The sequence below is a fragment of the Aptenodytes patagonicus genome, chromosome 5 (genome assembly GCF_965638725.1).
Source record: "Aptenodytes patagonicus chromosome 5, bAptPat1.pri.cur, whole genome shotgun sequence".
Classification (NCBI taxonomy): domain Eukaryota; kingdom Metazoa; phylum Chordata; class Aves; order Sphenisciformes; family Spheniscidae; genus Aptenodytes; species Aptenodytes patagonicus.
The window spans coordinates 33,693,551-33,717,691 of NC_134953.1; the positions used below are offsets into that span (position 1 = coordinate 33,693,551).

Below are 24,141 nucleotides of genomic sequence, written 5' to 3' on the forward strand. Positions count from 1 at the left end.
ATTTCGTGCAGAACGTGTTAAGTATCTTTCCCTAATATTCCCCAAGATGACTGATTCTTGACAACTGTATATAAGTCTAGAAAGTATGAGTTATGATCATATTTAGATACTTTGATATGATTAAGTGAATGGAGCACATACACACAAGGAGAGACGATGGAGCCAGACTCATCTTAGAGATACACAGCAAAAGGACGAGGGGCAACAGACCCAATTTGGAAAAAGGGGAATTCTAAACAGATGTTCCAGTGTTTGGCAATCTTCATAGTCACTTTTTTGTTTTTTTTTGGTAACAAGGGCCCAGAAAGGTTGTGGAATTTCCATTCTTGGAGATATTTGAAAAGTGAGCAACTTGATTCAACAGTAAGGTCAGATTTCACTTCAAAATTGCCCCTTTTTACCTGGGGTTAGACCAGATGACCTCTAACCTAAATAGTCATTTGATTCTATATTTCACTGGCATCCTCTTAGGGACAGATTCCTGCATGCTTACTTACACCGACTAGCGTATTAATCCACAAGTAAACCTTACACTATTATAGTTTTGCCACCTGGGGATGTAAAAGAAGTCCCCAACTAATAGTTTTGAATGAAAAAGCCCTTAGATGATACTCAAAGCCTCATCTACCGATTTGTCCTTATTAAAAAATTTTGCTGCTGCATTCATGTTGGTCAGACATGTAAAGGAAAAAAAAAAAAACACCTCACACATTTCATTAATAGCTATACTGGTAAAACCTTAGTAAATACTCTCACTGGTAACCAGGTATTTTGTCCTTCAATGATTGTAAATGTGAGTTCAGCCCAAATTAAAATAATCCCCCTATACAAAACAGACACACACAGATTATCAATAAAGGACAGATCATCACAGACACAACAGCATTGTATTTATGCTGAAACTCATGAAAGTTAAGGGTTGAACAGTAAATGGATATTTTAATGTTAAGGGTCAAATAGGAAAAGGTTTTTAATAAACATATATATTATACTTACAGTAGTATCTTTCAGAATCTAGAAATAATATTTGTAAAACTATTTGAAATATTTGAAAAGGAAGTGCATACTAGGAAATAATATTGAAAGTTATAATCTTCATTAAATATGGAAAATAAACACAGCAGTGTTAACAGAATTGTCTGAGTACAAAAGCATTCTAACCAAGAGAATCAGATCTCTGGGATTTAGTTACACATACTAGATTACAATTGCTCTTATTTCAATAGAAGGATATACAGCTTATCATAAAAACATCCTAAACTTCTGTGGGTAAAATCTCATTCCTACTGGCCTGCATCTGTTTAGAATCTGTAATTAATATTTGTTGAATGCACAACAGAGAAAACAACACTAACTGCATTTAACACCTATTTTTGCTTTTATTGAAATGCAAAGGCTGTAACATTTCTCTTCACTGAAAGAGAGGCACCACTGCTGCAAAAAAAACCAACCACCAAACCCAAAAAAATTCCTTACCATGCTCTGTTTTCCTTCCCCCTCTTCCTCAAGAATTGCTTCTATTAGACTAAGAGTACTGTTGTACCAAAACTGTTCATTTCCTCCTAGAAGCTGTGCTTTCTCAAGGAGTGCTTTAGCTTGTCCGTGGTTTCTTTCCAGATTAGCCAACACAGCAAATAAGTACAAGCACCTTGACACATCGTACAGGGCCCTCAATTCCTAGGAAGAAAGATATGTGACCTATATACAAAAGACCTACTACCGCTATTCATATTTACTTCTATTCATATTTTAGATTAAACTTATGAACAGGCACAGAAATAAGAAGTGAATGGTATTTCCTTAATTATCTGTAGAATTTCTTAGTTACTCCTTATATTACTTTGGTTTTTTTCAAAAACATAAAGTGTCTACTTCATATCAAGAACTTCAGATCTTCAAATATACTTTATATTTCTTTATGTTCCCTTATCTTCTACCCCACAAGTCAAATAAGCTATTTTTCTGCTATTATTTAGTATGTATATATCTGCTATCATTTGTCAGTATCTGATGAAGAAATGTCGTGATGACAAATTTTTTAGTGAACTGGGATCTAGATACACTAGAGCTCCAGTAAATTTACAATGCTACTTTATGCTAGTTATAAGCGATATACTAGTAGTATACAAGAGACAAATATAGTGTACAGTATAGATAGTATGCTAGCATACAGACATACAGGATACTAGTAAGCAATTATATCATTAAATTATTGTCCTCCCTAATGTCTTTTGAACTTTTCCCAATGTACAATACTAAATTCATGCTTTAATAAGAGACATATATTATTAATGAATATTTTATTCATATATTATTATTCAAAGTATTCATGATCCATGCTAAATATACATAGGCAGTTTTTACTTACATGAGAAAAATTATTATGTGGAATAACAGGATAACAATTACATTTTTTTGAAAGTAAAGGATTTATTGCAATAATTATGTTTCAGTAACCCGTATAACCACGAAGAGAGCTATAATGGAGAACGGTAGATATAGGAAGAATATCTTTAATGTAAACCCTTCATAATAATGAGGCGATGTGGATTTGTTTGGTGGAACATACAGGCACTTATTTCAGATTTGCCAGAATTCTAAGTCATAATTTCAGTGTCAGTGGCTGTTTATCAAAACACAGTAAAACCGTAACAAATTCAAAATGATATAACTAGACTTTCAAATGATCAGAATGTTGAGAGGATGGAGCTAAATGCTCACTCTCTCTTATAAGCAAATCTTGAATGTCCCTAACTATTTTAACAAACAAGGTTTGGATATACATACATCTTCCAAGGTCACTGCAAAGCAGAGATGCTGACACTACTTCACAAGATGAAATAATCTTTGGACAATTCCCATAAATTTGGACAGTGCCATACATTTAAATGTACACCTTATATATGTTGAAACTGAAATGACATAGGTTTGGGGCAGGGGGGAGAGGTTTGGTTTTGCAATTTTATTATTATTATTATTATTAGGAACGACCTGCATCAAAATGAACATTTTTCCTCTACCTTTTATTAATTTTCCTTTTTCTATTTTATTTCTGATGTACCTGAGTTGCAGCATGGGCCTCTGAAAGCAGAAGTCTTGCTGGTTGATACAAGCCTAGCTGAATTAGTACTTCAGCTTTTTCCATCCACAAGTAAGGGAAAGAAAGTGCACTCAGTCCCTTTCCTGTTACCGCATTTAACTCAAAAAACTGAAAAATAACAAAATATTACACCTTCATAAATTTCAAAAAACCTAGATGGAATACAAATTGTTATTAACTATCATATTCAATTCTTGATATAACCCACAGTCCAGCTCTATTTTCTAACTTCGAAATTCAACGTTATATTACAGGAAAAACAGGTTTACTGTGAGATTTGGATTTTATAATCCTCAAAAGGCATTCAACTAATAAGTATATACTATTAAAACTAATTTTAGAACAGATTAACTACTTCAGATCTGCTACTGTCGTGAAGAAGTTGATTCTTGGTGATAACTAAAACAATCAAAGCGAAAAACTTTGCAAAAGCTAGAAGAGGTGACTTGAGAGGGATTAGTAATTAGAAAAAAAGATATTTTACATGCACAAGAATGGAAAAAAATACAAAGGGAGCAAAATGATGTGATGAAAACAAGGACAGAATTGCCATAATAAAGAGGAAAGTGGAGGTAAGCTTTAAGAATATCAGTAAGGCAATTATCTTCGTAAGGAAGAGACAGAAAGACAGAGCTGAAATATTTGCATGCCTTTAAAACAATGTATAAGAGGGAGCAAGACAGTATGTAGTGATGTAATGGAGAGAGGAAGAAGAAAAAATTGAGACCAAGAGTAAATACAATGTCTTTTTTGCTTCTCAGTCTTTTCCATTGATTTGCATTAATCCCAAATTCCATTTGTAGAAAAGTAGTTTTACTTTGTATGAATACAGATTCTATTTTTGTTGTTCCACAATACAAATAATATGCCAGGCAAACCCAGCTCACATTCAGCTGATGCCTGCCAGCAGAATTTAAGTAGTATGCATTTTTAATGATTTTTTGTGTTCATGTATTTCTTAAGTATAAAATTATTTAAAAACAAACTAGCAAGTATATTAAAACAAAAAGTGAAGAGTAATTTATTAAAGAAACTGGAGTAGAAATAAAACCTTTTCACTTGAAGTAAGGATATTATTCTCATCCCTACTACCATTCAGCTGAGCATTTTCAAAAAATGTTTTTCTTTCTTCTGTCTTAGTATGTACTTTTTTTTCTTTTTTCAGTGCAATCTCTTGCCTACACCTAAAACACAAGAAAGAAAAAGTAAATTCAAGAATATTTTAAAAGTATTTCATAATGAAGTACTAGTGTGTTAGGCATCTTCACCATACACTCACTCTGTGGATAGATACAAAACAATCACGCACAGAATTTTAGGGCACAGCTAATATACCAAATTTGCCCTGTAGAGATCATGGTTTTTAATAATTTTTCCCCCCCAACAACATTGTAGGGAAAAAAAACCCAACTAAATACAGCCTCTGTAGTGAAAATACATACATTGCTTGTTCTAATTCACTAATGTATGCTTCTCCAGCAGCTTTCTCATGATACAAAGATGCCTGACTCAGTTTTAGGTCTGAACATATCAGGGCAATTCTAAGAATAAAAAGAAGACATGTTTAAGAAACAATCAGAATCTTTCATATGTTGCTTCATATAAACACATTATATATAAAGAGCATACATTCCACATTTGTCAATCCTACCTTCTTATGTCTTGATTAATATTGGCAATAACAAAAATTTTAAATAAAAAAAAGGGGAAATGCAGTAGTTGAAATTACCCATTGATAGAGGTCATAAAACCATAGAATGGTTTGGGATGGAAGGCACATTTTGAAGATCATCTAGTCCAACCCCCCTGCCACTGGCAGGGGCATCTTTCACTACATAAAGGTTGCTCAAAGCCCTGTCCAACTGACCTTGAACACTTCCAATGATGGGGCATCCACTAGTATCCCCAGTCCATCCATCAAACCCGTATCTCTCCAATTTAGCAGCAAAAATTATGTGGTAAAAGTACGAAAATATTTATAATATGGTCTCACTACAGCATGCAAAAAAACCCCATACATATGTACGTGCTAACCCACTTTTCTGTTATTGAGTAAAGAGTAATATATTCATGTACACCTATCTGATCATAAATAAAAATCAGGTTATAGATATAAATAAAATATCATGAAATAAAAACAAATCTTGAGGAGTCAACAAAAAAATTTGTCTTTCAAAGCTTGGCTGCAAATCAATTTCCTATTAGTAAATCACTTTTAGTCTTGTAAGACAGTAAGTCAGTAATCAATTGGCAATCCAGATAAACACACATATGTTTGTATACATGAATATTTATCTATTCTGGTATGTGGGATCAGTTTCAGGCATTTTAAAAATATGTGAAATTTGTGGCATTTCACAAACTATCAGGAATTAAGCAATTATTGCTTATAACTTAATTATTAAGCAAACATTATGCAATACATTTCAGAAAAGCACAATGAAATGTTGTAACTAAAACAGCAATAATTTGCCATTGCATGCATATTAAATATTTTTGAATCAAAACTTTTAGGGCTAATCATCCATAAAAATAACAGAATTTTGGTCACAAAGGCAAATCTCTACAAAAGAGCGTGCGCTTATTGGGGATATTTATTTGGGTTCTTAAGCTATAGACAATACATTTTTGATGCAACATGGGACTCTGCCTTTTGAATACTTAAAAGATAATACTTTAATTGAAATTTTTTTGGACTTTGCTTTTTTCAGTTAGGTGACAATAAGGCATTACAAAAATTATTCACATCAAAGTGGCTTCAGTTCATAATCTTGTACACCTTTCCCCATGAAGATCATGTTTAATAACAGATAAACTTAGTGGCTTTAATTCCACAAGCAAGCCAATTCATCAAAACTCTATTGAAAAGTATAAAAAAGGAACAAAAAGAAATAAAAAGCATTACAAATATAAACCAGTAAGTCACAAAAAGCCTTGTTACTATTTAGTAATGGTCCACTCCATTCAGTTTCTCTTTTATTTAAAATAAATAAAGGATACAAACCGAAGGTGATAGAGATCAGACAGACTTCTACATTCCACAACTTCATTAGCAATAACTTCAGCTAGCTGAAAGACGGGAAGAATCAAGTGGGGGCAAAAAATTTTCTGTAGTTCTTTAGATAAAAGGTCCATAAAATACAAAGTGCAAGTCTGAAAAGAAATTTTTTTTTATCCAATCAGTATAAACATCATTTTGTAGAGAATAAATTTTAAATTAATGATTACATCTTCAGTTCCAAACCTTACTAAAAAAAAAAAAATTATACAAACTTTCAAGCTGAAAAAGCAGCTAGGTACACAGAAAGCCAGTAAATTTATTCTGTAAATTAAGTTCATTTCAGAACGCAGAGGACAGACTAACACTTTTTGAAGTATTAATGAATACTATGACAAGGAAGTATTTCTGACAGCTGTCTGAACATACTTTTATCGCAGACAGAAAAACTAAAATGCAACATAGTTCGCTGCTACTCATGTTTTTCCTAAATAATAAATGCTCTAGAATTTTGTGCTAGTTTTGGCTCGGGTGGAGTTAATTTTCTTCATAGTAGCTAGTATGGGGCTATGTTTTGGATTTGTGCTGGAAACAGTGTTGATAACACAGGGATGTTTTCCTTACTGCTGAGCAGCGCTGACACAGAGTCAGGGCCTTTTCTGCCTCTCACACCACCCCACCAGCGAGTAGGCTGGGGGTGCACAAGAAGCTGGGAGGGGACACAGCTGGGACAGCTGACCCCAACTGACCAAAGGGATATTCCACACCATATGATGTCATGCTCAGCATATGAAGCTGGGGGAAGAAGAAGGAAGCGGGGGACATTCCTAGTTACGGCGTTTGTCTTCCCAGGTAACTGTTACATGTGATGGAGCCCTGCTTTCCTGGAGATGGCTGAACACCTGCCTGCCGATGGGAAGCAGTGAATGAATTCCTGGTTTTGCTTTGCTTGCGTGCGCGGTTTTTGCTTTACCTATTAAACTGTCTTTATCTCAACCCACGAGTTTTCTCACTTTTACTCTTCTGATTCTCTCCCCCAACACACCGCAGGAGGAGTGAGCGAGCAACTGTATGGTGCTTAGTTGCTGGCTGGGGTTAAACCATGACAAATTTTGAGGAGTATACTTACAGGTTTTGGGAAATTATCCCAGTTAATACCGTAATTATTTGTTTTCTGTTTAAAAGTATCTCTGATTTCATTGGGACAGTCATAATGAGCCCATTCTTCCACATTTGCTGGTAAGGTATCAACTGATCCTTTCCCTCTAGGCTTCTCTTTCGCAACAGAAACTTCAACCTATAATAAAAATAAGGACATTTATGAGGCCAAATTAACATTCCTGTTGGTATTAAATATTCAGCTAACATTAAAAAAAAAAGGTATCTGCTTAATATCCTTTGAAGTTTTGTCTTTTTTTTTTGACCTCTAGACTGTGGGTTTTATGAAACAGCAGTATTTTGACCAATGCAACAAACAAAAGAAAAGAAAAAGTATCTGTAATTTTATGACCTGCCAAGTCCATGCGACCAAGAGTGAAGGTAAGATATACAGACTCACAGAGAAATGATTCACAGGTTATGAGAGTCTTTACAGGAATGCATCTGAACTATTTAACAAATGAGCCCAGGGAAACATCTCTTAGAAAGAGATGATTGTTTTAATTCCACAGGAAAGGGGTTCTTACTTGTTTCTCTTTCTTTTTGCCTTTCTCTTTTTTAGGAGCAATTATTGACTGTACCTTCTGAGGAGCTGTAAGTTGTGAAGACTTTGATAATATTTTTGTAATAGGTCCTGATGCTGACAACGATACCTAGATAATAAAATAATTAAAATTAATTATTTTCAATTTTCAATAACAATGTAAATTTCTAGTAATAATGATTATTCACTGTAAGTCACTATCTACAGCTATTAACAATTGTCACATACCATGTTATGTTTGTGTAAGAGCTTTCTTCAGAAAACTAAAATTTCAAAGACTCTTAGATGCTCGCATTATTTGTACAAGCATTTAGGATGATCATGACAATGCACTTAAGCAGCTGAACTGTCAAAAGATGACATCATCCCTGTGATAAATACTACTGCTACTTTTTTAACCCATATGGTTGCAAATTCAACTCTTTTTTTAAAACTGCTAGTCTACATTGCTTAATCTTCTACAAAGGATGAATTTCATATCAAAGTAATCTGGAAGACTGCAAAGAGCCACTCTGTTCTCCTTCTGGATTAGTCTTCTATAATGCTAATAATGAATATTATAAAAAAGACATTTCTAAATATCTAAGCATATGAAAGCATCCACTGAAAATTTCTCTGCGCATGCAATAGTACAGCTTCTGATCTTCCCTAAAATACCAAAAACACATTAATTGAGAAAATGAATATATTTTGCTGGAGGGATCAAGAGTAGAACACAAAATCTGAACAAAAAATAATGCTGGGTGCTGCAGAACTTGTGAAAATTTCATATTAAGCGTAACACGTGTCTTTAAAAAAGTCAGAGGCAGCTGATTTGGCTTGGATTATTCAGGTTTTCAGACAACATTTTAATATCTTCTACTGAGTTATTTATGGAGTCCTAACACTTGAGACACTGCTTTAGAAATGGACATCTGCAGTCAAGTGTGCTTTACTTTTACTCCAAAACAAGGTTAAGCTGTCCGAGTACTTTCATTCCTTAATGCCACATGGTTATTCTTTTTCTCACAGTACTGTTCAGCTGCAAATATGAGTTCTTAGGATTATTGTCATTGTCCTACAGCTGGCACCGACAGCTGCATTAACTCTTAATTTTTTAACTTTTAATAGTTTATTCAAACAGTAATACTCCTTTCAGGTATTTTTTTCTCTAGCAAGACACTCAGACAGTCAAGTTCAGGATATTAAAAATTATGCTTATGTAAAATCTTAAAATATCAATAATCCATTTTTCTTTTTCAAATTCCTGTCTTCCATCAAATGTTAGAGTCTAAACTGATTGGCCAATGAAAACTTGATCATAATTACCACAGGAGTAACAAATTGCAGGCTTTTACAGCTAATTGGTAGGCTATAGCTTGTATATAATTTTATTGCAATCTAGTTGATATGTCCCATCTATAGCACTAAGATTGTTTCTATAATGATTTGTGGCATTACTATTATCAAGTATAGATTTAGTCCCTTCAAAGATTCACTCATATTTAATGTATAATTGTTTTCCTATGATTTTTGCTATGATTCTCAATAGCCATTTAAATTAGGCATTCACGTCAATGAGAAATGAAATAGGTTTGTTTGATTTGACATGCTGTAACAATGAAAAAGTGATTAGAGAATAATAATCAGTGAACACTGCCTGTCTATACTTTTTCTCAAAACTTAACAAACAAATGAACATCTGAATTTAATTTAACTATGTCACACAAATCCTTTCAGTCAAATGACAGCCCCTTTGATTCAGCCTAAGTGAAGGTCCATCTGTAATTACCATTCCTCAGAACTGCCAGCAATGTCTTCAGCATGTATTCTGCCACTACTAAGATTACTTAACAAGTTAAAAATACAAAATTTTAGAACCTTTTGCATGAAACGTATGAACGTACTCCAGAGAAACAATGGGCCACTGCTTTTATCCTTAATGTCTGTTCTCTATTTTCCTGAGAGAAAAAAATTTCTTGTTTAATCCTTAAACCTGAGAAAATATACTAACTATACCATAAAATTGGAAATTCTAAAGATGTAGTTAAAACATCAAATGAATAGCTGGCACCATAATTACACAAGATAACTTGAAATATACTGGCCGCATTATAATATAATATAATACAACCTTATCCAATCTCACCTGCCAGATACGGATGATACAAGCATATGCCATCAAACAGTGCTGCTGATGAAAAGGAGAACTATGACCAGAAAATAAAGCCATTAACGTCTGTGCTCTAAACAAAGCTTCCAATTGTTTAATATTACTCAAATCTTCCAAATTAATTTGGGGCATGGTATCATTTGCTCCAATGTCTATCTTCAAATTTTCTGTAGGTGAAAATTTTGGTATAGTATTTTTTTCTGTTAAAAAACAAATAACATGCTCACAGTGACAGTATTTAAAAAATGTATTCAAAAGTTAAAATTTCTGACATGAAAATGAAAATATTTATGGAAAAAAAAACAGAAAAATTGAAATCTATCTACTGAAGATGTTCTTCTTATGGTGATGCAATGCTACTTGTACCAAGTTTTCAATGAATAATGTAAGAGTTATGAATATTAAATTATTTCAGTCTGACACAGAAATGAAATCCACAGCAAGCACACTTCAACTACGTCTTCTTGAAAATAAATCTGTGGGAAAGACGGTCTAACTTATTTATTTCAGCCACTTCAATAGTGTTGCAGTTAAATCAAAAATCCTCTTGATCCTGACGTAGTGGTTTCTACAGTGACCAAAGACCATGTCCTAACTACCAGTAGCCTAGTCGGCAAGAAGTGTATTTGGCCAGCACTCATTTCCAAAACAGAAACGGGCAATAATCCAATTACAGATAGGTCAATGTCAACTAAGTCTAGAACGTAGCTCAAGTTCACCCCTATGTCTGTAACAAGATATCTTAATGGCTCTTGATGGCAACTACAGAAGATACTCTGCTACTCAATCCTCTCTTTTGTGCTGTATAATTCTAGTAATTTTTCAGTGAACACTGATGTTTTACAGAAATTCCAGTTGTTTGAAATTCAGCTCAAAACCAAGTAATTCAGCAGATTTTCAGCTTAAAGTGAAGTACTATAAAGACACAGTTCTCTTTCAACATCAAATTGATGCTCTACAACATAAAGCAGAGTGCAGTAACATAACACCTATCACATAATCCGATGACTGTCACAGATGAAGTTATTAAAGTAACAGGCAAGTCAAGTTAATTCTGAGCATGCCTAACAGTATAAAGTTAGGGAAAGGGACAGTTCAGCAGATTAATTTTATTCTTTCACAACAAAAGATACAGATGGCAAGATACAGACAGGATAGGTGGTCTGCAAGATGGGTAGGAAATTGGCTAACAGGCTGCACTCAGATGGTGGTGATCAATGGTTTTTACTCAGGCTGCCAGCCTGTCACAAGTGGGGTCTCCCAGGGATTGGTACCCACGCTGTTCAACATCTTCATAAATGATCTGGACGATGGGATTGAAAGAACCCTCACCAAGATTGCTGATGACACCAAACTGGGTGGTGAGGTGGACATGTCAGAAGGAAGAGCCTTCTTACAGAGAGACCAGGACAGGCTGGAAAAGTGGGCTAGAAAGAACTATGAAGTTTAACAAAGACAAGTGCAAGGTCCTGCACCTGGGACAATATAACCAAAGAGCCCAGTACAGACGAGGACCTGTGTAGCTGGGGAGCAGCTGAAAGGGACCTGGGTCTTGGTGGACAACCAGCCGAACATGAGTCAGCAGTGTGGTGCCACAGCAATGAAGACAAGTCAGATCATGGGCTGCATCAGCAAGGCATTACTAGCAGAGATAGAGATGTGACCATCCCACCCACTGTACTCAGTGCTTGTAAGGCTGCAGCTGGAGTACTGTGTCCAGTTCTGGTTCCCACAAATCAAAAAAGACACGGACAGACGAGAGACTGTTCAAAGGAGGGCCACGAAGATGATCAAAGGGCTGGAGAACCTGCCCGATGAAGAAAGTCTTAAAGAGTTAAGGTCTTTTCACCCTGGAAAAGACAAGGCTCACGGGGACCTCATCACAGTTTTCCAGTACTTAAAGGGCAGCTACAAAGAAGACATAGGTTCTCTCTTCACAAGAAGCCACACGGAGGGGACAAGGGGCAATGGGTACAAGTTGCACTGGGAGAGGTTTCATCTTGATGTAAGAAATAAATTTTTTACAGTGAGAACAATCTACCAGTGGAACAACCTCCCCAGGGATGTGGTGGAGTCCCCCATCACTGGAGGTTTTCAAGACACAGCTGGACAGGTGCTAGATAATCTCATCTAGGCTGCCTTTTCCACAAAAGGTTGGACCAGATGATCTTTGGAGGTCCCTTCCGACTTGGGTTGTTTTATATTTGAATCTCATTTTTCTTATTATATTATTTCAGTTTCCATTAGAAGTTTTGTAAAAAATTTCTTGAAACATAGGCAGTATAAGAAGTTCAGTAATCATAAGCAACCATGTGAAACTGAGTGGGAAGATCATTAAAGAACAAGTACAAACTTTAAATCGCCATAGGGCTGTAAAAAAACCCAACAAAACCACTAACAGAAAAGTATGAACAGACTATTGCTACTGTGACTTTAATCAAATGTGTGGTACTAGAGACACTGAACATTTATCTTCTTCAATGCAAACACCAGAAGTACTTGTCTCATCTATCTCATCTATCCACACAAAAATAAGAGCAGAGCAGATGTTGATTAATGCCACAGAGTACAGTATTGTTCCAGAAATTAGATACTTTTTTTTTCCAATTAAATAATGGGGTATCCTATCAAAATAGGTCAGAGTCCATACCACTGCAAGTGGACACAAAGTAAAAGGACCAAAGAATTTTTACACAGTTACATAAGTACTTGAAAGTGTACATCCCTTTGAAAGTCATTTTTGAAAAACCAATCCTAAAATACTAGATAAAGCCAAGGAAAGAGCAATGGACATAGGCACACAAATCTTGGCACAGAAACCATTTCCTACAGTTACATCTGGCCCTCCATGAGGATGCATTTGAAACAAATTGCCTAGCACTGCCTTCTGGTAGCATCTCACAACTCAGGAACCCCTATGTCAGATAGGAGCTGTATTTTACTATACCAAAAGATTGAGGGTAGGTCTCCATGGCATGACACAGAATTCACAGATGTATTTAAACTAGTGTTGAACAAATGACAGTGAATATTGGAGAAAGTACAGCCAAGCTGGTGCCATTCTTTGCGGTAACTAAGTTGTAAATTAAAAATATCCCTTGCATTTGCTGCTGAGAAATTCCTCTGAAGGATATACACCTTTTACATACCTTCTTCTTGTGAGGATTGCATAGAAAATTTCATATGCAGCAAGAGATCTACTACCCAGTCCAGAGGTTTAATAACATCATTGAGGGGAAACTGGTTACAATATAACCATTCAGCAAATTCCATCAGATAATCAACTTTCTGCCATTCATTTTCTTGTTTCTGTAACAGTAATAAAGCAAGAGTTCGTTTATATTTGGTGATGTAAACCATAGAAATTATATTCAAAAGTTCAATATAGTCTTAACAGAAGCAAAAAATAATCATTTGACAGTAAGCAGTTTTATTGGCATCACATAATCAGAGTTATGCTAAACAGAATGTAACAGAAAACTCTACCAGTTAATTCTTTGCTTTATCAAAACTTCTTGCAATTGGCTACTCTTAGACATTTTTCTTTGACAGGACTCAACTGAACTTTTACTGGATACCAAGATTCAACCATACACAGTTTTCCAACTGAAGAGCAATTTCGAAGTTATAAAAAGTAATGGTCAAGTATATGGCCTTCCTACCAGTTCAATTATATACTTCACAGAATTTGCAATCCCATGAATCACTTGAGAAACATCACTCCATCAGCATTTGAACATATAGTAAAAACTGACAAACCTGTAAAGCAATAACTGCATTTTGAAAACAGCTTAACTGTCCAACAGCACTTCTGGAGACTGTTACCAAATGACGCCACATACGTGACAAATAATCTTCACTTTCACCTCTGAATTTCTGAATGTCCATCATAAAATTGCATCCCAATCCTGCCTTCACTGTAGCCATATGTTTAAAAATCAGGCTAGAAAAAGACCAAAAAAATTGCAAACTACTTGCATCTGTACTTGTAAAGTAACTTTGTGAGTAGGATAGATATACTAGTTCATATCAGTACAGTACAGAGATGTAAAGTTCATAAACTGACATAAAAGGGCATAAATCTTTGAACTCGGATAAGACTATGTAAACAGTACCCTAGATAATTTAGTTTCCATTTAACATAAATGGTTTACAGCTAGGAAAATTAAAGCTTCTGCTATATAGCCACATTTCATGGCCTATTTTCTTGGAAAAGTAAGATACTACTTATATACAAGTTTTAAAAAAATGAAATTTACAAATAATACGAACAGATTAACTATAAGAAGCACTGCCAACATACGTCTTTTTTATTGAAAAGACACAACAGTGTTTTCTAAGAACTGACAAGCTGACAAAAAGTAATCAATATTTTCCCAATGCAAAATAAAAAAAATACTCAGTTTTATACTTCTCAAGAATCAGGATGCTTATTTTAATAAAAATAAGTCAAGCAACTTACAGCCTGTGTCTTGTCTGAGGCAAAACTTGAATAGCTTCATCCAGGACTTTTAGTGCTGTCTCCCAATCAGCTTTATCAGCATATATGTGGAATAATAACCCATATAGGGAGGTTCTTAATGTCAGATCTTCCTCAGCACCTTTGAAGTATATTCAAATGATTTATTAATATACTGCAGAATTAGAATAATGATATTACAAAATACTGGGTGTTTTTTTTATTACCAGATCAAAAAAAGGAAGAACATGCCTGGTAGAAAGCATCCAACTGATAACCCAATACTTTGAAAATCCTTTGTAATCCACTGATGCAAAGGCAACGTATCTTTCTTCTCCTAAAAACACACAAAAAAAAAAAGAAAAAAAAAAAAAGAAAAAAAAAAGCCCTTTATCTTTCGGTTAACATATGTCTTTAAGTATTACTGTACTTCTGTTTCATTTGTAAACCAATTAATATGGTTAATATGAACTATTAACCTGTTACTTAAATAGCTACTTGTGCAGGAGATGAAAACCACAGCCATTTCTCCAGAATGAGTTCTATAATACAAAACCAATACAGCACTAACCAGACTCAGTAATATTCAATCAGTTACACTGATTAAATAACATGAAATCTTGAAGTCTCTGTCAGAGAATCACGGAACAGTTGAAGTTGGCAGGGACCCTCTGGAGCTCTCTAGTCTACACCCTTGCTCAAAGCAGGCTGAAATAGAGCAGGTTGCTCTGGCCCTTGTTCAGTCATCTTTTGAGTACTCCAGGCAGAGACTCCACAACCTCTCTGGTCAAGAATGAGTAACAGCTTATTTTTTCAGGCTATTTTCAGATCGTTTTTAATTATGACTTAATGTCTCTTGTCCCATTTTGCTTAGCTGGCTTTACCTGTGAAAATTTGACCATCACAATTCTCACCCAAAGGTGACAGACATGATAACTGTTTCCCTCCCCTCTACAGCACAGTTTTGCAACTTCAAAGATAAATTCACTATCTTGTTTCACAAATAGATCCATATACATTTCTACTGATATACTGACCACTGAATACATAAAGGACTATGGTAATAAATCATCTGATCTGTAGCTACAACTTTTGTGTAATCATTACATTAGCATCATCAAAGATTTATCAGATTTGGTCAAAACAGCATTTACTTCCATGAAGGCACGAAGTCCTACTAATCTAGTGGCCTTCTACGATGGAGTGACTGCATCAGGGGACAAGGGAAGAGCTATGGATGTCATCTACCTGGATTTCTGTAAGACCTTTGATACGGTCCCCAGCAACCTTCTTGCTGCTAAATTGGAGAGATACAGGTTTGATGGATGGACTGTTAGATGGATAAGGAAGTGGCTGGATGGCCATGTCCAAAGAATTAGTCAATAGCTCAATGTCCAAGTGGAAACCAGTAATGAGTGGCATCCCTCAAGGGTCCATACTGGGACCAATACTGTTTAATATCTTCATCAGTGACACAGACAATGGGATTGAGTGTGCTCTCAGCAAATTTGCTGATGACACCAAGCTGAGTGCTGCAGTTGATTCACTAGAGGGAAGGGATGTCATCCACAGGGACCTTGACAGGCTTGAGGAGTGGGCCTGTGCAAGGCCAAGTGCAAGGCCCTGTACCTGGGTTGGGGCAATCCTCAATTTCAGTCCAGACTGGGGGATGAATTGAGAGCAGCCCTGCAGTGAAGGACTGGTGGATGAAAAACTGGACATGAGCTGGCAACGTGTACTTGCAGCCCAGAAAGCCAATCGTAACCTGGGCTGCATCAAAAGAAGCGTGGCCAGCAGGTCGAGGGAGGTGATTCTGCCCCTCTGCTCTACTCTGCTGAGACCCCACCTGGAGTACTGCACCCAGTTCAGGGGTCCCCAGTACAAGAAAGACAGGGACCTGCTACAGCAGGTCCAGAAGAGGGCCACAAAAATGGTCAAAGGGCTGGAACACCTCTCCTATGAAGAAAGGCTGAGAGAGTTGGGGTTGTTCAGCCTGGAGAAGAGAAGGCTCTGAGGAGACCTATTTGTAGACTTTCAATATAGAAAGGGGTTTTACAAGAAAGATGGAGAAAGACTTTTTACCAAGGCCTGTAGTGACAGGACAAGGGGCAACGGTTTTAAACTGAAAGAGGGTAGATTTAGATTGGACATAAGGAGGGGACTTTTTATGTTGAGGGTGGTGAAACACTGGAACAGGTTACCCAGAGAAGTTGCGGATGCCCCATCACTGGAAGTGTTCAAAGTCAGGTTGGACAGGGCTTTGAGCAACCTGATCTAGTGGAAGATGCCCCTGCCCATGGCAGGGGGGTTGGACTAGATATCTTTAAAGGTCCCTTCCAACCCAAACCATTCTATGATTTTATGATTCTGTGGAAGTAACGTGAGGGTAAAGGACAGCTTCAATCTGACCACAGCAAATTGAGAGAAAAACCAATCTGTAACCTTGTTTTAAGAAAGCTAGAAATAGCAGTGGTAAAGTACTTGCTTTTACTTTTTTTTTTTTTAACCCGTTTTTAGTTTTCAGGCTGGTACATATCTCAAGTAAGTGAACCATTGCCTTGCTGAACTAAACTGAAAAGTTATCTTCTGGTATATGCTTCTCCACATGTGATTGCATTTAAAAATTGCCTAGAGTTAGCCTGATCAAGGATCACTGGAGACCAGTTCCAGCCTCTTACAATGGTTACTACAGTATATAAAAAAAAATTCAGTAACTCTGGAAATAATCAAATATAGAATGCTCTGTTTGTAGGAAATATTTTTTTCAGACAGAAGAAGTCCATGCTATCTACAACTGTATACTTTCATTATCTACATTAATGTCTTGCTTTTTAATACAACTTACTAAGGGTTCACTCTGAAAATACGCTATTAACTATACATACATAATGGAATATTCCTTTTTATTGGTTTTAAATATATCATCTCTGCAAACAACTAAACCTTTAGAACTGTGCCTATGGGCAATTACTGTCATATATCCAAACACTGTCAAAGTTCCATTAAGTTTACAGTCTTCACTGCGCTTCGAAGTACACAGTGTACTCATCAGTTCTGTCTCCTACACACCCAGAATCAAGCAGACCAGTCACCATCTCTGATTATTTGTGATTTATACATGGCTTGAGGAGAAAGCAAAATTAAGTTTTCTATTCTTGTACTACACTGCTTGATGATCTGAGATGCAGACTCACATTGGTACCACTGAGCTTGAATGCAAGAGTTATTAATAAACCCTCCAAGCTCTACTTGAAATTGTGCCCATGGAAATGCACAGGAAAACTCACATCAGCTTCACTGACATGTAAATCAAATCTAGAAAGAGAAATGGATCAGCTCTGGGGAATTTTGAAGTTAAGAAAAGTTGTATATATGTAGGGATGTTTCAATGCGCAGAAGAAATTTCATATTGCGAGATGTGTTATATGATACACATCACCTACACATTGTTTCAAAGGGATGACTCCTTCAGTTTACACATGCTGTTCATAACCAACAAGTATTTAATTTTATCACTGATTCCCAGCACAGTTTGAATTATAACTCCTTCCTACTGCCAAAGTGCTAAACAGTCTGTTAAAAAACTGAAGATAACAAAGTAAAAATTCCTTTTTGGGTAGAAGAGAAGTGGGGAACCTTAATTTATTTACATTTTTTTTCCTGAGTTTGTGTTTTAAGATCTATTATCCTTTCCGGAAGTGACAGATTTTTTTTCTGGATTTTCTTTTGAATATTTTCTAAACATTCCCTTTTGTAAGCTTCACAAAGTGAAACACTACAGCCCTTCAGACAGCAAATTGTTTTGAAGAAAACTGTTGCAAGTCTGACAATTGCCTAAAACCAGAAGAATCACCAAATGGAAAAAAAGAGCATGTGATTCCCTGTATGTGTGAATGTCTGCTATGAGAATGCAGGTAAGAAACGATATATGTGTTTATGACAAATAAGTCACTTTCCCCTCTTAGGAAAGGTATCTTGAAGTATGGACCCAGAGCTTCAGAGCAAACCAGATTTTTTCTTTATCATCACTACCAATCACTAAACACAAGCACAATTAACAATACCTATTAGATATTCTTACCTGTTCATTTTTAGATTCTGCTTTAATTATATTCTTAAGAATTATTTCAGTAGGTTCTTTAAACTGCTCTCTGTCATGTGGAGAACCCAGCAAAGGTAAACATGTATTCCAAAAGTGTCTAGCTGCAAACATTACAAGGGAATAATTTCCAGCTTCACCTGCGTACCTGAAGAAAGTGAAGTACAGCTTAATGAAGGAAAACAATCACACTCTAGCCAAAATAAAGGATTCTACTTCTACAAACATCTGGGTTTACTTGATCTAGGCACCACCATATATAATCTCAGCAATGAAGGGTTAGCATATGAGCTTCATACAAAAGGTATTTTCCATTTTTATATACAAAACACTTTCACACATTCAGCAGAAGTAGCAATAAACAAGTACCATATTGATGGTTTTACTCTATTTCTGTGTAATCTTAGCTCAAGAGCCTTCATTAAGAAAATAGTAGAAGTCTACTTGAGATGTTCTCATTGGAATAATCTACTTTTTTGGCTTCCTATTATGTTAATTTCTCATTCTAATAACATTACAAAATAGAACAAGACAATTATTAAAATGCTATGGATTTTGCATAGTACAGTACCACTGTAACACAAGAATATACCCCGAATGCCTCTAGCTGCATTCAAATTGTTTTGAGCATATTCCATGCAAATGTTATGTTGAATTAATAAAATTTAATAATTCTCCAGATTGTGATACAACACAGTACTCATATGAGTGAGCAAAAGCTTTAGAATTTAGCTAAAAATTATGGATTGGTATTAAACAATCACCCATTGAATAGTTTCACTATTTTACAAAAAGTAGGTTTTGAATCTGGCGATCTTTATCATTTTCTCCCACAGTTTCATGATTTTTAGAGTCCATATGCTCACATACCTTATGTCTTAACACTAGACTTATTAAGGCCTAATTTTTGCTCACCACTTTTTGTTTCCCTTTTGGAATGTGTTGAGCTATATATATATATATATATATATATATGCGCAATCCTTCCTGAAAAAGTGCTTGTCATAGCATGCAAATCTAAAAAAATACAGATTCATCCGCAACGTGACATGACCTTAGAGTTCTGTTACACTGGCTAGTCTAACTTCATTCATCACTCTCTTTTTAATGATCAATGGAAGGAAGAAAGTATTACAATGTTAACAGCCTCACATCAGCCATCACATGCTCATCTTCTAAGAGTTCTAATTGCCTACTTTTGCTCATTAATTTATTTCTTCCAAATAGCAAAGAACTCATACCAAAGTCACGCAGCATTCATGTATCACCTTCTCCTGCCTATTCATTATTTAAATCAATCTTTCTACTTTGGGTTCATGACATACAGTTAACAATATTAATATGATGCTCTGCAACAGTAGAGGCTGAGGACTGACTGGCTGAGGAGTAGCTCTGCTGAAAAGGACGTGGGGGTCTTGGTGGACAGCAAGCTGAAAACCAGCCAGCAGCATGCTCTGGCAACAGCAGCATCCTGGGCTGTATTAACAGGAACAGACAATAGATTGAGGGAATTGATTATCACCCTCTAGTCAGCACTCTTTAGACCACATCTAGACTACTGCATTCAGTTCTAGGCCACCCCAACACATGCTAGACATGGACAAACTGCAAGGAGCTCAGTGGAGGGCCACCAAGATGATCCACGGAGTAGAGCACTGGCTTGAGAGGAGAGGCTGAGAGTACAGGGCTAGTTCAGCATGGAGAAGAGTTGGCTTTGGGGGACCTAACACAGAGAAGTTTCTTAATAACCTAACAAAGTTATTGAGAAGCAGCAGACAGGCTCTCCATAGTGGATGGCACGACAAGCAAGAACGGGCATAAGTTGAAATAAGAAAGGTTCAGAGTGGATACGAGCAGCAACTTTTCCCCCATGAGTACAGTCAAGCAGTGGAGCAGGTTACTCACAGAGGTCATGCAGTCTCTGTTCCTGGAGGTTTTCAAGACCAGACTGGATAAAGCCCTGGGCCGGCCCTGCTTTCAGCAGGAGTTTGGACTAGAGCCCTTCTGAGGTCCCTTCCAACCAGATTTTCCTATGATCCTATGACCCTATGACATTACAAGATCAGCTATGTGGAAGATATAGTACTTGACAAATTTACTGAACTGTAAAAATCTGTCAAATCCTTTGTTAAGCATTTCAACTCACAACTACTTTGATTTTTATCAGTCTTGGGAGAGAATACGTTGATCCCCAAATCTGTAAATGAAAGCTTAGGTTTGTTTTATATTAGTCTTCTCTCAAAATAAAACATACCTGGCACTCTGAACAAAGGCTTTTGACGCTGCTACACGCAAATGTTTTCTTCCAGACAAATTTTCCATTATAATCTTTCCTTGTATACAGGCAGTAGTGCTTAACATTTCTTGTCTCAGTCTGTTACTGAATAAAGGCAAATAATTCAAGAAGTGCTAGTCTTACAGTCTAAGAACATACCGGTTCCTATTAATGATGCTTTCAGATTGTTACTAAATAGATGTCCCTAGCTTTGGAAGTTGACTTTTCTTTTAAAATCAGAAAATATTTGAAAAACTGAACATTTTGTGAAAAGATATCAGAAATAAAGTATCTTTTTCACAGCTGTAATGAAAATAACCGTGAAATCAGAATTAAAAAATTATTATCTACATTTAGCAAGGGGAGAAAATAGATTTGGGATTTTCTCCCCATTATTCACTATTGTACATCAAACAAAATATTAGTCCAAAGTCAAACTTACAAGGCAAGCAATTAAAAACAGAAATAGGGAAAATTAGACAATTTTTGATACTCTCTTTTGGAATTGGTCTCGCTTATGTCTGGTAAAGTATGCACCGGGCTTCGGAGAAATTGATTTGGATCATATTCCACTACATTTAAAAGAAAAGAATGTAGATTTCAGTCCCAGCAGTTAATCAGTTAAAAATAAATAAGTAAATAAATTTGATATCTTTGGTTAATAGGGATTTTGTAAGAAAATAAGTAATACAATTTGCAAGATTTTTTTTCAATGTCTTAGTTACAATGTGCAACCATACGCAGAAACATAGACATTCTAGTTGGTCTAGTTCCTACCCTGAGGTGAGGACTATCATGCAGTTATGATTTGTGTCCACGAGAGGACACCAGTGTTCTACAGTACAAGTTAACAACAACAAAAAAAAGTTTTAAAAAAAAAAATTAACCCTTCTTTGTCCTGAAGTTATGCTTTACCATGAGAAGACTAATTTTATCTTCCATTTCTCTGGAAACAGCATTGACAATCCATGACTACGTTTCTTTCTCAAAGAATCAAACATTTTATCATTCACTAGTTTGCAGATTGCTGGATACGCAGCAAGTATTTTCTCAATTTCTGTAATGTTCTGAAACTATATATTTCATATTAAGATACCTTATTTGGGTTTACAGGTAGCAAACATGTAGCAAACAACCCATGTAGCAAACAACCATGAACTTCAAAGAGCAGAATATTTTTTTAAAAGAGAAATTATTTTTCAGAGAGAAAAATGAACAATAAATTATATTTGAAGTGTTTCACATGTTTATTTCAAACTTCCTACATTCCAACAAAGTGTTACTAAATGGAGTGATTCCTTCCTCTTTTGATAAAATTACATACTGTTTTTGGAGGAAATTATATTAAAAAATAGAAGGATCAAAGGATATCACCTTTTTAGAATAAAGGACTCCACCAACAGATCCGTTTATATACGAAACCTTTTTTTTCTTCTTTTCTTTGAGATCAAAGTTTTAAATTACCAGTTAAGTAAGACACTGGGCTTTTAAAGGAATGAGCTACATTCCTATTGCACCCATATGCATAGGTGGTAATAAAGACCATAAAGACTACCTGACACCAGAGCTTGGAATATAATAGCTGCTATCACCTATTATCATTCACAGCTCCATCTTGTTCCAGGAACTGCATAGACCCTTTGTGTATTAGAGCCAGTTCAGCATTGGAAGCAATTTGCATCAGCAAAAGAACTGGAATAAGCTACTTTCTGCTTGGAAATTACAGAAGTGTGAAAAGACCGTGATTGCCAGAGACCATTTCAGAAAAGCAATGCTCCTCAGGAAGACACTCAAACGCATTTATATATGACCTGTTGACTCACTTGGATAACAAAATTCATCTGTCTTCCTGAACTGGGTCCAGAGCCACAATCTGGATCTCACAGTGCCTTTTACTCAGGCTGCGCTGCGGAGTTAAAACATCATCTGCAGTACTTAAGTAATTGGCAATAACAGAGTCAGCAGAAGTAGGAAAATTTCGCTTTCATCTCTAACTGTACAGTTTTTTTGTAAAAAAGATTCTTTCACTTTTGATTATGTCATCAGATGCATTTACCCTATATACTCTTTCTTCAAAACTTAGTTGAAGTATACCACAGTATCATGCAAAATTCCATGTACTTACATTTCATATTTCTTAGTATCTCTGTTTTGGAAAAATTTCTCATCTGATTGCAAGATCCTTTTGGAACAAGTCATCGCTATTTCATATTCATGTGATACATATGCAAAATATGTAAGTCGTGTCAGTGTCTGCAATTCCACTAAGGAATCTGACCAACTGCATTCTAAAGCCAATTTCACTAACTGGAAAAAAAAAAAAGGAAAAAAAAAAAAGAAAAAAAAAAGAGAGTTTAAATCTCAGGTTTTTATCATGCTCTTTTCTATAGCACTTACATGCTTACAGCTGTATGTTCCATACAATCCACATGGACATGGAACAAGTACGTGATAAAACAATCTAGAAAACCAAAGAGTTACAAGAACAATCAAAATATACAATAGAGAAGCATCGTTCACCCTGTAGTAAGTATTATAATAGTATATGTAAATCCAGCTGTAAGTGTGCGTGCCTTTTGACCAGCACTATCTGCCAGGATGTATTACATGTCCTCAGTCCTCTTCTGAAAACCAGTGGAACAGGACTTCTGAAATTCACAGTCCATTTTAGTTAAGCCAAAGGTAAGAATGGGAGATAGAACTGGTTTTACAACAGTGTTTCATACATAGTTTCATTATAGGTTCTAAACGTCTTCCTTGCTTTTGCATGTGTCAGTCAGAAAGTTCCACTTTTTAAGATAATGGGAATTGTTAATGAATTGGTCAAAATGAGGATACTACAATACTGCTCTCCAAAACTAAGCCACTGAAGTAATAGCTAAAGCTAACTCATAATATTTGGCATAAATCTGTAGACCAACTAGAATTAGATACCCATAGATTTGTAAGGACACAGATCCTAAACTTTAGAAAGAAGGACTTCTACAGAAGTGTTAGAAAATGTCACCATATTCCTAGCTAAATGGGGAAATACGTCTTAGTCCTTTAAGAAAGCTCTTTACAGGAGGTAGAAATTATAAATGTGGTAATCCAACAGGTAAGACTACAACTCACTGTTTTGAAAATACAGGGTATAAACCTTTCTACACCACCTTTATTCCTCTTGAATAGCCTGGTAACCAACAGGATCACAGGAAAAGTGTGGCATTATTCAGCGTGAATAATCATGGAAGACTGATCAAAAGCAAGTACTTTAAGAAACTATGCCTCATATAAGACTCGTCAAAAAGCCACCTAATTCTTTAAATAGTAACAAATTGTAGTTGTGTTCTACCTTGCAACTGCCAAAAGTAAAT

The 24,141-nt window shown here is 35.7% G+C and overlaps 1 protein-coding gene across 1 annotated transcript in view; it reads right to left on the reverse strand.

Annotated features, from left to right (window-relative positions):
- The window catches only part of CFAP46 (cilia and flagella associated protein 46), a gene marked incomplete at its 5' end in the record, with an annotated part of 91,877 nt that overhangs the window by 30,650 nt on the left and 37,086 nt on the right, over positions 1 to 24,141 (reverse strand). Inside the window, 15 exons of the mRNA XM_076338020.1 lie at positions 1,477 to 1,677; positions 3,062 to 3,208; positions 4,152 to 4,284; positions 4,543 to 4,641; positions 6,105 to 6,253; positions 7,228 to 7,395; positions 7,784 to 7,909; positions 9,929 to 10,152; positions 13,102 to 13,261; positions 13,712 to 13,895; positions 14,415 to 14,553; positions 14,664 to 14,748; positions 18,493 to 18,658; positions 20,765 to 20,890; positions 22,911 to 23,092. Coding sequence (XP_076194135.1) covers positions 1,477 to 1,677; positions 3,062 to 3,208; positions 4,152 to 4,284; positions 4,543 to 4,641; positions 6,105 to 6,253; positions 7,228 to 7,395; positions 7,784 to 7,909; positions 9,929 to 10,152; positions 13,102 to 13,261; positions 13,712 to 13,895; positions 14,415 to 14,553; positions 14,664 to 14,748; positions 18,493 to 18,658; positions 20,765 to 20,890; positions 22,911 to 23,092 — 2,289 coding nt within the window. The remainder of the gene's footprint in view (positions 1 to 1,476; positions 1,678 to 3,061; positions 3,209 to 4,151; positions 4,285 to 4,542; positions 4,642 to 6,104; positions 6,254 to 7,227; positions 7,396 to 7,783; positions 7,910 to 9,928; positions 10,153 to 13,101; positions 13,262 to 13,711; positions 13,896 to 14,414; positions 14,554 to 14,663; positions 14,749 to 18,492; positions 18,659 to 20,764; positions 20,891 to 22,910; positions 23,093 to 24,141) is intronic.